The sequence below is a fragment of the Volvox carteri genome (assembly GCF_000143455.1).
Source record: "Volvox carteri f. nagariensis unplaced genomic scaffold VOLCAscaffold_76, whole genome shotgun sequence".
Taxonomy (NCBI): domain Eukaryota; kingdom Viridiplantae; phylum Chlorophyta; class Chlorophyceae; order Chlamydomonadales; family Volvocaceae; genus Volvox; species Volvox carteri.
This window is the reverse complement of record NW_003307619.1, coordinates 535,597-549,612: the sequence shown is the minus strand read 5'-3', so window position 1 is coordinate 549,612 and position 14,016 is coordinate 535,597. Positions and strand designations below refer to the sequence as shown.

The window sequence follows — 14,016 nt, the reverse complement described above, 5'->3', positions numbered from 1 at the left end:
GAGTAGGGGGATGTGCAATACTTGGTAGCTGTTGAAAAGGGAGGAGGGTGGGAGGTGGTGATGGTTTTGGTTTTGGTGGTGGTGATGCAGACACTTTTCAATCGGGTGACCTAAACCCTGTGGCAGTATAACCCGCCGCTCACTGCCACCAGCCCAACTGCCACCAGCCCGAGTGCCACCAGCCCAACTGCCACCAGCCCAACTGCCACCAGCCCAACTGCCACCAGCCCAACTGCCACCAGCCCGAGTGCCACCAGCCCAACTGCCACCAGCCCAACTGCCACCAGCCCAACTGCCACCAGCCCAACTGCCACCAGCCCAACTGCCACCAGCCCAACTGCCACCAGCCCAACTGCCACCAGCCCAACTGCCACCAGCCCAACTGCCACCAGCCCAATTGTCTGGTGGTGCGCCACCACGTTGCGTTTCCCCCCGGGGGCCCCGGTGTGCTCCACCCCTTCACCCCGCCACACCCCTGTACTTCATGTGTATGGCTCCCTCCCCCTCAACAACCCCCCCAGTCACCTGGTGCTGGCGGACCATCTCATCCATCTCCAACTGGGCTCGTCTCCGGGCCTCACGCTCCTCCTGCGGTGGGCGGCGAGGTGTGCGGGGGTCGCGTTACTTCTGCACTTAGGCCTAAAGCGGCAGGCGGCACACCCACATGCAGTCAGGGCCATCAGGGTCATTGGGTCTGTAGGGGGCTGCTCAAGGCAACCCTAAGGCCACGTAATGAGACCGAAGCCGCGGGGGGCCCCTACCTCTCCAAGCAGCCATGGCGCCTCACGGGCCTCTCACGGGCACAGGCGGCCGCATGGCCGCTCACGGGCCGCTCACGGGCACAGCCGGTCGCGGCCGCATGGCCGGGGCGGGGCAGCGGCTCAACTCGCACACCACAAGCCACACAAGCTGCTCTCAGCCTATGTCCCCCCAAGCCTAAATTCGCCCTACCTCCCCCCAGACCCTAATTCATGTAGTGGGTGGTGCTGCTTCCCCTCCCCTCACACCCTCCCTCCCCTCTCCCTCCCCCACCTCACTCACCTCTCCTTTCCCCACCTCCCTCCCCCACCTCCCTCGCCTCTTCCTCCCCCATCTCCCCCCCCATCTCCCTCGCCTCTCCCTCCCCCACCTCCCTCCCCTCCCCTCCCCCTCCTACTGGTCAGTTTTGCTTCTTGTACACTTTTTCCTTTGCAGCAGCTTCACTCGTTTGTGGTTCGTCTTTTCCCTCCCCCTCCTCTCCCTCCTCCACCTTTCCCTCCCCCGTCTTTCCCTCCCCCACCTCCCTCACCTCCTTCTTCTTTGCCACAATCTCCATTTGCTCCTGCACCATTGCCAGCGTGGCCTTCTTCCTCTCCGCCTCTTCCAGCTGCTGAGCCGCCTCAGCCTTGCGAGCCAGCTCGTCCTGTACCAGCGTCATCCGGCCAAAGTCCCCGTTGCGAACGTAGGCCTTGCGGTTCAGGGTGCGCTGCGGGAGAGTCCAGTCTAGGGAGGAGCTGCCGGTGCTCTGGACGGGGGGGGGAGGGGTAAGACGAACCACTGTTGAATGAAGCAGATACCCGAGGTAGGCGGATACTCCGCGCAGGATTAGACCGCGGAGGGAGGGGGAAAGGAGTCGCGGGTTAGTAATCGGCTGTGTGGCAGAACGGGTTGATGTTTACATTCTTTATCTTCTTCGGATTTATATTTATAAATACTTATATACGTATATATATATGGATACACGCATGTGTGTGTGTTGGGGGGTTAAGGGCTGAAGTTGATGAAGGGCTTGGGGAGTAACGACACATCCGAAATACACACGCACACACGCACACGCACACGCACACGCACAGGGCCCCCCACCCCCACCCAGAGCTCCAAAAGTCCGGAAGTCCATAATGATGATCTCCTCCTCCCCCTCCTCCTCTTCCTACGGCACCGAATCGCCCTCCGGTGCGCCTTTCCTTTCACACCAACCTCACGTCGTTGGAGAGCCCCAGCGGGGCGAGTGTGAGGCAGTGTGAGCCAGGTCAGGGACCCCAGCCCCACACCAGCGAATGTGGCCCCCACCCACCCACCCACCCACCCACCCGCGAGCTGTTCCGCGAGTACAGCGGCACCCCCGTGTGTGCGGTGGAAGTGGACGCCGCCTCCTGGAGGTCCTTCCTAGCGCCCCCGGGGGCACCCGGCTGCGGCTGGTGGGGCTGCTGCGGGGGCGGAGGCCGCCCGCCCACACAGGCGGACTTAGAGCGGCGGTCCGAGGGGAGCCCGGAGGCCGAGGGGGGACCTGAGCCTCCTTCTTGCGCCTTGGCTGGAGCGTTCTTAGCGATCTGAAGGCGGCAGTGCGGGGCGAGGGGAGGGGGGAGGGTGAATGAGGAGCCGACCATACATGTCCCCGGGACAGGGACTGACAACAACCCCTCACAAGGACTGAAAGTCCAAGGCATATTTACGTCCTCGTAAACGCATTACATACAGGCGCACATGACAACGGTGTGCATGTGTGTGTGTGTGTGTGTTGGGGGGGAAGAGAGAGGCCAGGGGACCAATGCTCCACCTCCAGAGACAACGGAGGGCTGTGTCCCCTGAGTGGAGTGGGCTGCGTTAGGCTCCCTTCACCATATTGAACGACCATAGGTTTGTCCCCTTCTTTTCGCCATAACTCCATCCTCATCACACGTGCTCCCACAGCTTGCGTGCCTGGCTCAGCATGAGGCGCTTAATTTGCGACTTGAGCGCTTCCAGGTCGGCCTCGCTCTCCTTGTAGGAAAGAAGGAATGCTTCAACCAGCTTGATCGCTTGATAGATGCCGTCATTGATTGGGCTGTCCTTTAACCCAGGCTGCAGCTTTGCCACCAATGCCTCCTGAAAGACATCGCAGCAGGATTGTGAGTTTGAGTTCAATTTTGTCGTGTGCCAATCTTTGGGAAATGAGGAACTATTCGTATGCAAGCTCAGAACCCTTAGATACTGAATGGGAAAAGCCGCGTGCAAGCGTAAATGCATCCGATGAACACGACGCAAAATGGTGTAATAATGATAACACCGAATGGATATCTCTTCAGGGATATCCCATCGCTGCTGTATGCCGCCCACCTTCAACGCCTCCGCAGCTAACCCGACCGGGCCCCGCTTCTGTCCGCCGAATGACATGCCTTGCAGCTGTAATTCTACGTTTAATAATGATAGCTTACGAAGGGTATGTGAAGATATGGACAGTTGTGACAATCTATACAGAGGCGTGGCACGAGAATTTATACATCCGTGTTAATGTGTTACGTGATTAAGTGGAACTCGGTGAAGGTATTTGTGCTTTGCTGTTGAGTTTCCATTATCATAGCTTCAATGTATGTGTTCGTTACGACGGTCTTAGATTCGTGTAGCAAACAAATGCGGACCAGACATCAATTTAATTTCTCCCATAAATTGTATGGATGTAGGTTCGTGCTCGAGAGAACCATGTATCGCAGGCTGAGAGCGTTTTGCGTAACCATCCAAGCTGTCTAGCTTGAAACATATCCACCAGCAACATGAAGCAAATCAGGAGTTCAGGATAACATTATGCTATGAAAATCTTATCGAATGGATTCACCTACGGCGTTCGATAGTGCTCGCCCTAATCCGTGAAGTAACCATCAACGACACATTTGTAACAGAATTTGAGTTGACCTAAGCAGAGCAGTCTCGGCACCTCGCCGTTTTCGCAGGATTATCATGTCGCAAATTAAGGTGTCCTATCTTCCGGTAAGTAGAGGAATGTCTCCAGATTTCCCCTTGGGCCGTCTCAATATTACCCCAACTTGGTAACTGCCACGCGATATCTTACCTGAGGATCGCTAGTAAGGAATGCAGCTGGAACGCGCCACCGCGCCCACGGCCACGATCTGCTAAGCTAGTAGGGGCTATGCCTAAGGCGCTGCATTTTTCTGCATCGCCGGCAGGGGGTGGATGATGTGGCCCCGTGTCTTTGCCATAATGAGGCGCAACTATCCGTACATCGATATTTATAGTACCAAATATGCCCCTGCAGCAATGCACCCATGCTCAACCTCATCCGGCTTGATAACCTTTCGAGGTCTTGTCTGATGCACCGGTAAGCAGTACGGCTAATGCCGTACTCGTGCAGGACGGCCACAATGGTGATAATTCCAGCAAAAAATTTAGCACTGCTAAACCACACAGCTAAACCACAACAGGCCATGAGTGCCTTCAATAGATACACGCTCCCTAGGGGTTCTAGGCTGTCCTTAAAAGATTTGCTGTACTTCTGTGGGCTTTGAATGTGCGCGCCTAAGCAAATTCGCTGCGTTTGGAGCCGTCTATATAACCCGTATGTATGTCCAATAGAGTAACAACCTAGGTCAGCGCGGATGGGCAGTGCTTGGCATGGGCGTGCACAACCTGTCTGCGGCTTTCCGTTCCCCGCTGTCGTACACGTCCGCACACATTTGAGTCCGCCACACGACTCGTTTCCCGCCATGAGTAAGAGTGGGTGTCCCTTCTGGCCCTGTCCAGCAATGCATTAACTTTTCGGCCATTCGGGCAATGTTATTAGCCACTCACTCCTCACTTAGTCTCTACACCCGGTGAGATTCGGACTCACGCAGCTTTCGCTATAGGAAAATCCATCCTCAAAGCTTGAGACCCACCCATTAGACCACTCCGGCACAGGTGCAATCCGAGATCTGCTCGGAACGCCGAGGATGTCTCCGGCCCCAATTGACACAAACCAGATCCCATCCAGACATGCTTTTGTACGTTCATCCTGCTCCTGTGTCCGTGGTCGAAAGCCGAGACGACGGGTGAAATGGGACCGTGTGCCTGGACTAGATCTCTAGGACACACAGACAGCACTGGATCCCGCTTTACCTCGGGCATACATAGCCCTACCTGGAAGGCCAAGCACCGTGTCTTTAAGAAGGCTACTAGGAAGGCCGCTATTCAGGAGACCGAATTGGAAGATGTGCGAAGGGGGATTACGGACCCCCCGTCCAATCCACGCGGCCTGTGGACAAGGCTGCGTGGGGGAAAACCGCCTCCTTGCGGGATCTCAGATATGAATGTTTTTACCGAGCATTTTTCCAAGGTGCTTAATGGCGCGGGCGACGGGTACACAGCTGCAGGCGCTAGGATGCGGGTAATGTCCTTGTTACCCGCATCCTGCACCGTGGTTCGTTTAGGCCCGCTGTGAATCGTGTCGAAGATGGCTGCTGGGCCAGCGAGGCTAACCAATTTAAATGGCAGGATGAGGACCGGGTGACGCACCGACGGGGATTGGCGGCTTGGCTTAACAAGGATTTTACGAAGGCCGAAATTGTTAGCAGTCTCAAGGCTATTTGCAACAATTAGTCCGCGGGCCTGGAGGGAACCCCGGCCGAGTATTTTAAGTACGCTATCAGGGAGAGTGAAGGGCAGCAGCCCGTGTTTGTGTTGGCACCTTCCTTGACGGTGCTATACAACCGGATGTACGGAGCTGAGTACCCCAGCGGGTTTTACTGCTAGCACCCGTATTCAAGAAAGGGGGCGCGTCCTGCTGCGATAGCTTCACTTGTTTATATTAGGGCGTCTCATTTCGAAGCACCCAGTGGCCGAAGCCATGCCGCTTATTGTCATGCAAATTGACTTAAGGCTTTCGACTCCGTTGACCATGAGACACTTTGGGGCTTCCTCGAGTCGCATGGGCTACACGGGGGCATCCTTGATTCTCTGAAGGCTATAGTTATGCTGACGTGAAGGTTTGGGTCAAGTTGGGGAATAGGTTGGGACCTGAATTCACTGTGGGGCGTGGCGTGAAGCAAGGGTAACCCTCAGTGAAACCCTTTTTGGACTCTTCATAGAAGTGCTCGCACATGACATTGATGCTCATGATGCTGACTGCCGCGTCAGCATCAGACTGACCTAGCCGATGGAGCACTCTGTGATCTTCAGCCACTCCAAAAGGAGCTTGACCTCTACACCCGGTGAGGTTCGAACTCACGCAGCTTTCGCTGTGGGAAAGCTCATTTTCAAAGCTTGAGACCCACCCGTTAGACCACTCCGGCACAGGTGCAATCCGAGATTTACTCGGAAACCCAAGGATGTCCATAATGCCAAATGATATATAACAGGTTTCAGACGCAGACATGCTTTTGTACGTTTATCCTGCTCCTGTGTCCGTGGTTGAAAGCCGAGACGGCGGGTGAAATGAGGCCGAGTGTGTGCCTGGACTGGACCTCTAGGACACACAGACAGCACTGGATCCCGCTTTACCTCGGCCATGGCCCATCCGGTCCCACCTGATGGGCTGCTTGGTGTTCTGAACACTCACACACTGCTTCACCGCGCACCATCAGTCCTCTGGCTGTGTGGCACACGTCCCTCCTGCCAACATGCAAGCTCGGCTCACTACACCCTGCACCGCCTGCAAGTGCTCAACACTGCAATACCTACCGTCGTGCGGCTCCTATTAGTGTCCACCAGGCCCAGCCGCGTACTTGGTCAGCGCTGTGCGGGGCTAGCACGGCTTCCCTCTCCAGCTCGCGGCGGGGAGGAGGCATCTGTGGTTGACAAATATCGGATCAGAACAGCCCGGTGAATGAACCTTCTTGCCTGACCCCGACGTGTTTGACACCTGTGGCAGTGTGGCTTATGCCTTCCATATGGTAGTGTTAAGTTGGAGGGCATAGCTTCACCCATGGCCACTAGCCTGGCAGACCTGCCTTCCCAGATGGTTCGGGGCACCCTCACCCTTCTCACCCATGAAAACTTGCATCGGTGCCTGCCTGATGTTGCCTGAACGTGCCTGGTGTGGGTGCCTGAGGTTGGGTTTGCGTGACGTCCGACCATATGCCAGAGAATGGCAACATGGATAGTCCCCTATCCATGTTGCCCTTACACCGCCGGCCCCCTTATCATTGCTGGGGTTCATGGTCCCACAGTGTTATGTTGGCTCGCCCCTATACCGGGGCAAAATCCTCAGCGGTCAGGCTCAAACAACTCACGTTTGTGATCGCCAAATAAATTGCAGAGATGATTTGGAAATCGCAGGAGTAACAGACAAACGAGAGTTGGATTCTGAAATTACGGTCAGCATGCAGTACCGGAGGCCGTCGGGGACGTTTAAGTAGCTTTGAAAGTCGTGAAAGCAATGGGGACGAGAATAACAAGCCCCTGAACCAAAGACCTTTCGTGAGAACTGCGGCTCGACACGGAGTAGTTTGCTACTCCTGCAGCTCGTTCGTTGGTCAACATTCATTCTATATGTTCGTGTCGTTCACTTCCTGCATGTACGCTGCGTTCGTTTATGGCTGCCGCTCCCGGTAGTCGGGCCGGTCTGGAGTCGGTGTAACTTGGATGGCTACACCTGCCATAACGCCGCATCTTGTGCTATTTACAACAGCGCGCAGCACAACATGCTGGAACTATTGCCCTGCACAGTAGGGCCCAGCAGGGGTTTCAGCCAAGCACGCCCATGACGATAACAATATCTTGTAACGCACCGCCCACCGTCCAAACTCACCGCTCTCGCCTCACAGACACCGCCGGATCACCCAGCAATCGACACACAATCCACGACAAGCGACATTAATTGGCAAGCCGAAGTTTCTGCGCCGAGCAATCAGGTTATCGCAAGAGCTCGTAAGGCCCAGACGAGCCAGGAGGCCTATGGACCGCGAGACCAAGCGAGAAAGACAGACAAGGGCTGTGTCGGCTTCCTCGAAGCCGGAAAAAGGGCGGGGCCCCTCTGCATCCGTACAGGCCGGTAGCTAGGGCGGCAAGTGTGACAATTGATGGGTACTGTCAACATGGTGGGAGCTGCGCTTGTTGCAGCAGTGCTGATGCTTGGGAGGTATGCCTGTCGGAGCGGGGGAGGCAGGAAGCCGGGGCTCATAACCTGTTGAAGAGGCGGTGTCTCTGGAACCTAGCAGACACGGCTAAGAGTCATTGGTCGTTACATTTAGTCGGGAGGTCCGCGACCTGCCACCGACAGCCCCTTGCTTGGGTGTAGAAGTATGAGTCTGAGGTGCCGTTACCTGAGGGCCGCCAAGTCCGCGGTCCAGGCCGGCTGCTCAACGCTCAGCAGACACAATCGCAGCTTGCCGGCCTTCAGCCTGTTGGCTTTGCGGTCTGATGCCGCAGCCATAACACACACGGAAAACAGCGCCGTAAAGCACCGTACGCACTGCCTACGGCGCCCATTCAGGCATTGGCTCACGCGCCCTTGGCGCCCCCCTCAAAGCCTAGCTCGACACACTTCCCCAAAGCCCTCAGCACTTTCCGGTGCTGTCTGTGATGTTTATCCCCGAAGCGCGAGCGGCACACAGCCGCGCGGCACACTGCAACTCTTCGGAGGCCCCGAGCATTGGCCGAAGTGAATGCACAAACGAGCAGCTTGCGTATTTCATAGGGAAATGTAAGCAAATTTGTCGGCCTGCTGGTGGCAAGTCGGAATGCAGGCAAATGGTAACACAAGCTGGGTGTTCGAGTTATCATACGCCGTCATCTCAGAATTAAACTATGAGATACACGACACCTTTTGAGAGGAAATTTAGGCCGAGAGGCGTTGATGTGACTTTGACCCCGGTCAATGGAGGCAGCCAAACTTGTTTGTGCTCATACGATTTTTGCTGGCCACAGGCGAGATACTTTGCAATAGAGAATGCAGCATATTACCGTTTCAGCCGGGCGAGATATTATGTTTGGTCCGTTACACACACACGGCCACATGGCCACACGGACATGGGCAATCCTACAGGGCGGGGGGCCCCCTGGCCGCTTCGCGCCGGGGACCAGCCCCCCAAAAAGGCATTTAGGAACCAGCAGCGAAAGCACCAGCTGCAGCAATATCAAGGGAAAGGAAGGAAACTATCAGCCTAGTAATGATCCGCGCCGAATCCAAATGTCATGGATTAATTCACCCAGTCCGCGCTGGGTTATCAACGCACGTGACAAGAAGCATACACGGATGGGTATGGCCACCTAGTTTGACACCCAACAGAGCGAAACCCTGACGGATGTTGTCGTACGCCGTACATTCCATTAGCAAATGGAACTCGTCCTCAGCGGCGTTGCAACAATTTCTACAGGCATGTTCGTCCCTTTGCCGACCAGCAGGGCTATTAACCTACGAAGGCCAAGCCCCCAAACGGAAACGCCGGTGCGACACGTACGACTTGGCGGGAATTATCATGCCATGTGTTTCGGCATTCCCATCAAATTCGTGAGCCGACACATTTTCACTTCAGGCTTGTGATTATCGCTGACAAACTCACAAGAGCGCGTGCGGAGCCGGCTGCCTAGCCAGTCCTCACCGATACTCTGCTCAAACGTCCAACGCAGGCTCCCGACATTAAGTGAATTCGCCGCCCTGATTAACCTTTTTTCTATGCACGAGTACGGCACTAGTCCAGACCAGAATGCACTACAGTTGAAAATAATTGTAACCCAAAGCCATGCCAATAGAGCTTGAAAATGCTTCATCCTTAAGGAAATCAAAAGGCCCATCCGGCAGGTCATTCTTAAACACACTTGGATACAGAACTTTTGGCCGTAGCAGGATTAAAATGAAGGCAAATGCAAATCTGTACCTTATTATGCATGTAGACAGTGTGTGTAAGTGAGAGTCAGATTTAACGGGCACCTTCGGGAAAAGGCTGAAACAAGGGTACGTGTGACTGAGTCAATTGAGAGATAAGCCTATACGATAAGATAAACCTATGCTCAGTTCTTGGGCTCAGGATCTCGTTCGGCACCTTGGTCGTCGCCTTCGCATCCCGTTCATTTATAATGAATACATTCTTCCTACCCATCTGAAACTGTCAAGGGAGCTGTACCAACCCAGTGTCTGCCCACGTGCCATTTTATTGAGGACCCGCTATGCGTGCGCTTCCTTGCGGGTGAAAACTTGCCTCCTCCACAGGCCCATCCACATTCACCTTTGGTGAACCCCAAAGACCCGCCATGGCCCTAATCACGGCGCATGCTCCTTCATGCCCTTCTGCTGGACACTCGGCATTGAAGGTGGGATGCCAATTATCCAGCGCTGCTTCACCCTCGACCGCGGCAAACCAGCGGCCGCGGCGTCAGCGGAAACAGCAGCAGCAACCGTTCCTGCTGCTCCTGCTCTTGCCCTTCTTAGCAGCATCCGTACCCACGGCCATGAGTTCAGGCAGCCTCTCAGGATGCCCTCAATGGGTCCTGGATTACATTGCCTTCCATAAGGCCACCCGCCTTGAACCCAGTGCCAAGTATGTCTTGCATACCTGCTACGGCGGCATATGCGGCGGTGTGGGCGACAGGCTACGCGGTGTGCTGTGGTCGGCACGCCTGGCCGCCGCAACCCGCCGTGTCCTCCTCGTCTCCTGGCGCCGACCCTTGGATCTGACCCACTTCTTTCAGCCCGCCGCCATTGACTGGACTTTAGAAGCCATTCCCCAGTCCGCGTTGGGCTCCTCCGTGCAGCAGGTGCGCTGGCTGGACTCAGCGCCCGCGGAAAGTACACTGACCTCATTGCAGCCGGATGCGGTGGTGTGGCAGCTGGAACACAATACCATGGAAGACGCCGCGGTGGGGCCGGGCGCGCCGGACATGCCGCTTTGGAGCGATGCCGCAGCATGCATGTTCCAGGTCTGTGTGTCTGTGTGTGCGGGACGGGGGTCAGAGGGGCGGGTCAGAGGGGCCGGGTGACGCGAGGGGGGGATATTAGCTACATATTAGCTCATTATGACGACGTTGTGATCGATCACCCGGTCACGAGGAGGAGGAGGGAGTCATGCGCGAGCAGCTTAGGAACTGACTGACAAGGAGGAGGAGGGGGGGGTCGCCAGCGCAACAGTCATCGTAGGATTCGTGGGGGGAATCTCCGGCATTGCGACCGGCGCCGCGCTAAGGCGAAGGCCGTCGCGCACCGGAAGGCCGTACCACCACCACCCACCACTAACACCGGAGCCAACAAGCCTTCAGGAGAAAGAACGCCCTGTAGGGGGGGGCCCTCGCCACCACCCCGGGGAGACGCGCACCTGGGACCTCCGCTACCTCCGGGCTGTAACGGGATTCAGCCACTTGCATATACGTGCATGTATGTTATGTTGTTATGTGAGCCATGTAAGCATGTGCGTGTGGAGGGCTGGGAGGGCTGGGAAGGCAAGTAAGGTAACACGCAACTCCATAAAGACCCTAGGGTTCCTTCCAGAGTCGCAAACGAGCGCCGATCGGAACGGAACTCACCGGCTCCCTCACCCCCTCTGATGCCACGGTGCATGCATGCAGGCGCTCTTCCAATTCACGGACCTTGTGAAGGGCGCTATCGATGAAGAGCTGATCAAGTTGTACGGCAGCTCGCAGGTGCAGTACAGTGCGACCCACTTGCGCGTCGGTGGCCTTGTCGGCGAGGGCGAGGCCTCTATCGGCCTGAGCCGCTTCAGCAAGCTCAACTACTTTTTGCGGAGCTTGGATTGTTTGAAGAACATAAGTGGTTCGAGTGACGCGGCTGGGTGGGTGGCGAGCAGCGCCCCCTCGTGGCCCGCGCGGCTGGTGGTCGCTGACAGCAACTACCTTACCTCCATGATCCGGGAGGGGGTGCTGCCTGGCTTGGTAGTGCCCTCGTTCGCGGCAGCACACCTGGACACGGTGAATATGGCCGATGTCAAGGTGAGGTGGAGGGGTTGGTGTGTACGTCTGTGTGTGTGTGTGTGTGTGTGTGTGTCGGAATGTGGGTTTGGTTCCCCCTGGGGTGGGGCTGGGCACACTGGGCTGGGAAGACAGCCGCTGGGACGAAACAAAGCTGGGTTTGCATGTGCTTGGCCGCTGATGGGGAGATGGGTGAGGTAATGTACGGCGCATCCCCAGCAGTACATCTGGGTGTTTTTTGGGGGGGGAAACCAACGATCACGGGTAGCCCGAGGGGACGGCGTGTGGCTCTGGGACGACAGATTGTCGGCGGATTGCGAAGACGTCTCGGTTTGGGTTTCGTTTTCGCCCAACCAGCCTCCTCAGTGGACTTTTGTTGCAACATCAACAACAACTTGTATTTCCTCGTGGTGCACCTTTCCTTTGCACATCGTTGCTCTCAGCCGCAGCCTCTCATCCTCATGCATCTCGAAAAGGAGCGCATGACCCTATGGCTGCATTTGCCGGAAGTTGGAATAGCCTGGCATGCGCTCCTCACCTCGCCATCGAGAAGCCATATCATGCCGCAAACACCGCATGTCGCACACCGCCGCAAGCTGCCCGCAGCCTTTCCTAAGCTCACCTTTCGCTTCACTATCTCCTCCTCCCTCGCCGTCTGATCGAAAACCTGGCCTGCCAACCCCGCCCGCCTTAAACACTGCTCGCAATGTTTCGGCCGTGCGGCTGTGGCGCCGGCCCACACGCCCCCCTCGTGCACGCGCAGCTGCACGCCACCACCTTCATATCGCTGGGCCTGCTGTCCCGCGCGCACTGCGCCGTCTACACGGACTCGGGCTTCAGCCGTGTGGCGTTCTACCTGGGTCGCCAATCTTGTGTCGCCATCATGCCCCGCCACGAGAGCTCTCTCAGCGTCCTGCGGGATGTCGGGGCCCGGGGGGAGACTCGGGCGCTGGTGTGCGACGCCTCCGATATGCCGAAACCAAGGCGCCACAAGCTGTGAGGTGATGCGGTCCTCACCAAGGCATAGATACGGACATCTGAGGGGAATAAATAGCGGGCGAGTTAAGAGAGTGGCGGGACTCTAGTGTTGATATGGATATGGATCTGCGACGGGATGGCGATGGCGATGAAGGGTCATCATATCCCATACGCGATTGGATTTGCCAGCAGGCTAGAGTCGCGGCCCGTGCCGTACTGTAGGCGGGTCGTGTTTAAGCATAGGCCAGCGAAGGCGGGGAGGAGGGGGAGCTTTTCGCCGTGTGCGGCGAGGAAGAGGGGGGAAGACGAACCACGAGCGAGTGAAGCTGATGCCACTGAAAGAGTGCTGCGGCGGTTGTGAAGAAGAAGTCCAGTCGCGATGATGTAGTCATTACGACAGCGGAAAACTACCTACCTAGCCGCCAAGACTAAAATAAAGTACGGAAAGAGAGCAGGAAAACCATCCGTACTATTCTAGAGGTAGGTGTAAAGGCGGCGAAGAGAAAAAAGCTGACGTGGGTTAAGGAAGCGGTAATGTAAGCTGGAAGAATGGTTCGCCGGACTGGCGGCGCATTTCAGAAAGCTGGACAGAACTGGCTGATAAGGAAGAGGGGAGGGGGGCCCGTAGGGTTAAGAAAGGTGTTGATGGCAAAATATGTTTTGAGCGCCTCATGTCGCAGTCTTGGCCGAGCAGGAGAGCATTCCCGCATTCTTTTGACTCTTCTGAGACGTCCTGGGGGGTAACGGGGGGGGCCATGGGAACCTGGAGGGGGGGGGGAGGAGGGTATCGCGTATGCTGGAAGGTACTGCTGCAGCCGCTACTGGTGCGACATTCAAATCGTTACAACTCCACATTAGCTCGCAGTATACGGGTGCACGAAGCAGGGTCCTGAGCCGGGCCTGCCAGTGTTTGGCGGTGTGTGTGTGTGTGTGTGTGCGTGCGGTCAATGTGCATCATGAGCTGCATGTCAGGTTTCTGAGTGAATGGCCCCCGGGGGGGGGAAGAGGCCCCGGAGGAACCGGATGGTCAAATTGGATACTATTCGTACTTGGGAGTCATTCGAACTCGGGCGGCCGACATTTGTGCCGTACTTTTTCCAGTAGCAGTACTGAACAACTATCCATTTGTCGACCCCAAAGCAGGATTCGTTGTGCGGTGTGTGGTCGGACGAGGTTGCATTTCTTACATGGCTATGTACGGTTGCAGTAACGTGCTGTTTGAAAATGTGCGTTCCAGTGCTTTTGGGCGTGTTTCGACTGTCGAACGAGGGGATCTTGTTGTGCTGTGCGGGTGACACGCAGTCTCCCTGGAGCCCCATTCCGTGGGCAGTTCGTAGCTGTGCCGACCAACGTGATCAGGTTGTTGGTGCACCGCCTGCTCCCACGTTTTCAAGTTCGACCTTAGTTACACTGCCCCATTGTAAAAGGAATTGGACATGACCGCTTATGTCA

At 56.4% G+C, this 14,016-nt stretch overlaps 2 protein-coding genes across 2 annotated transcripts in view; one reads left to right on the top strand and one right to left on the bottom strand.

The window, feature by feature from the left end:
- The window catches only part of VOLCADRAFT_98749 (uncharacterized protein), a gene marked incomplete at both ends in the record, with an annotated part of 5,224 nt that extends 2,092 nt beyond the window's left edge, over positions 1-3,132 (bottom strand). The window contains 5 exons of the mRNA XM_002957585.1: positions 526-588; positions 1,289-1,504; positions 2,070-2,309; positions 2,659-2,844; positions 3,076-3,132. Coding sequence (XP_002957631.1) covers positions 526-588; positions 1,289-1,504; positions 2,070-2,309; positions 2,659-2,844; positions 3,076-3,132 — 762 coding nt within the window. The remainder of the gene's footprint in view (positions 1-525; positions 589-1,288; positions 1,505-2,069; positions 2,310-2,658; positions 2,845-3,075) is intronic.
- A 561-nt stretch (positions 3,133-3,693) lies between these two features.
- VOLCADRAFT_98748 (uncharacterized protein) lies at positions 3,694-12,586 on the top strand (the record flags this gene model as incomplete). The annotated part of the gene is made up of 8 exons (XM_002957614.1): positions 3,694-3,723; positions 5,866-5,939; positions 7,494-7,596; positions 9,912-9,978; positions 10,100-10,422; positions 10,474-10,584; positions 11,227-11,607; positions 12,350-12,586. The coding sequence occupies 8 exons, from the start codon at positions 3,694-3,696 to the stop codon at positions 12,584-12,586; spliced, it is 1,326 nt and encodes a 441-aa protein (XP_002957660.1).
- Positions 12,587-14,016: the final 1,430 nt, after the last annotated feature.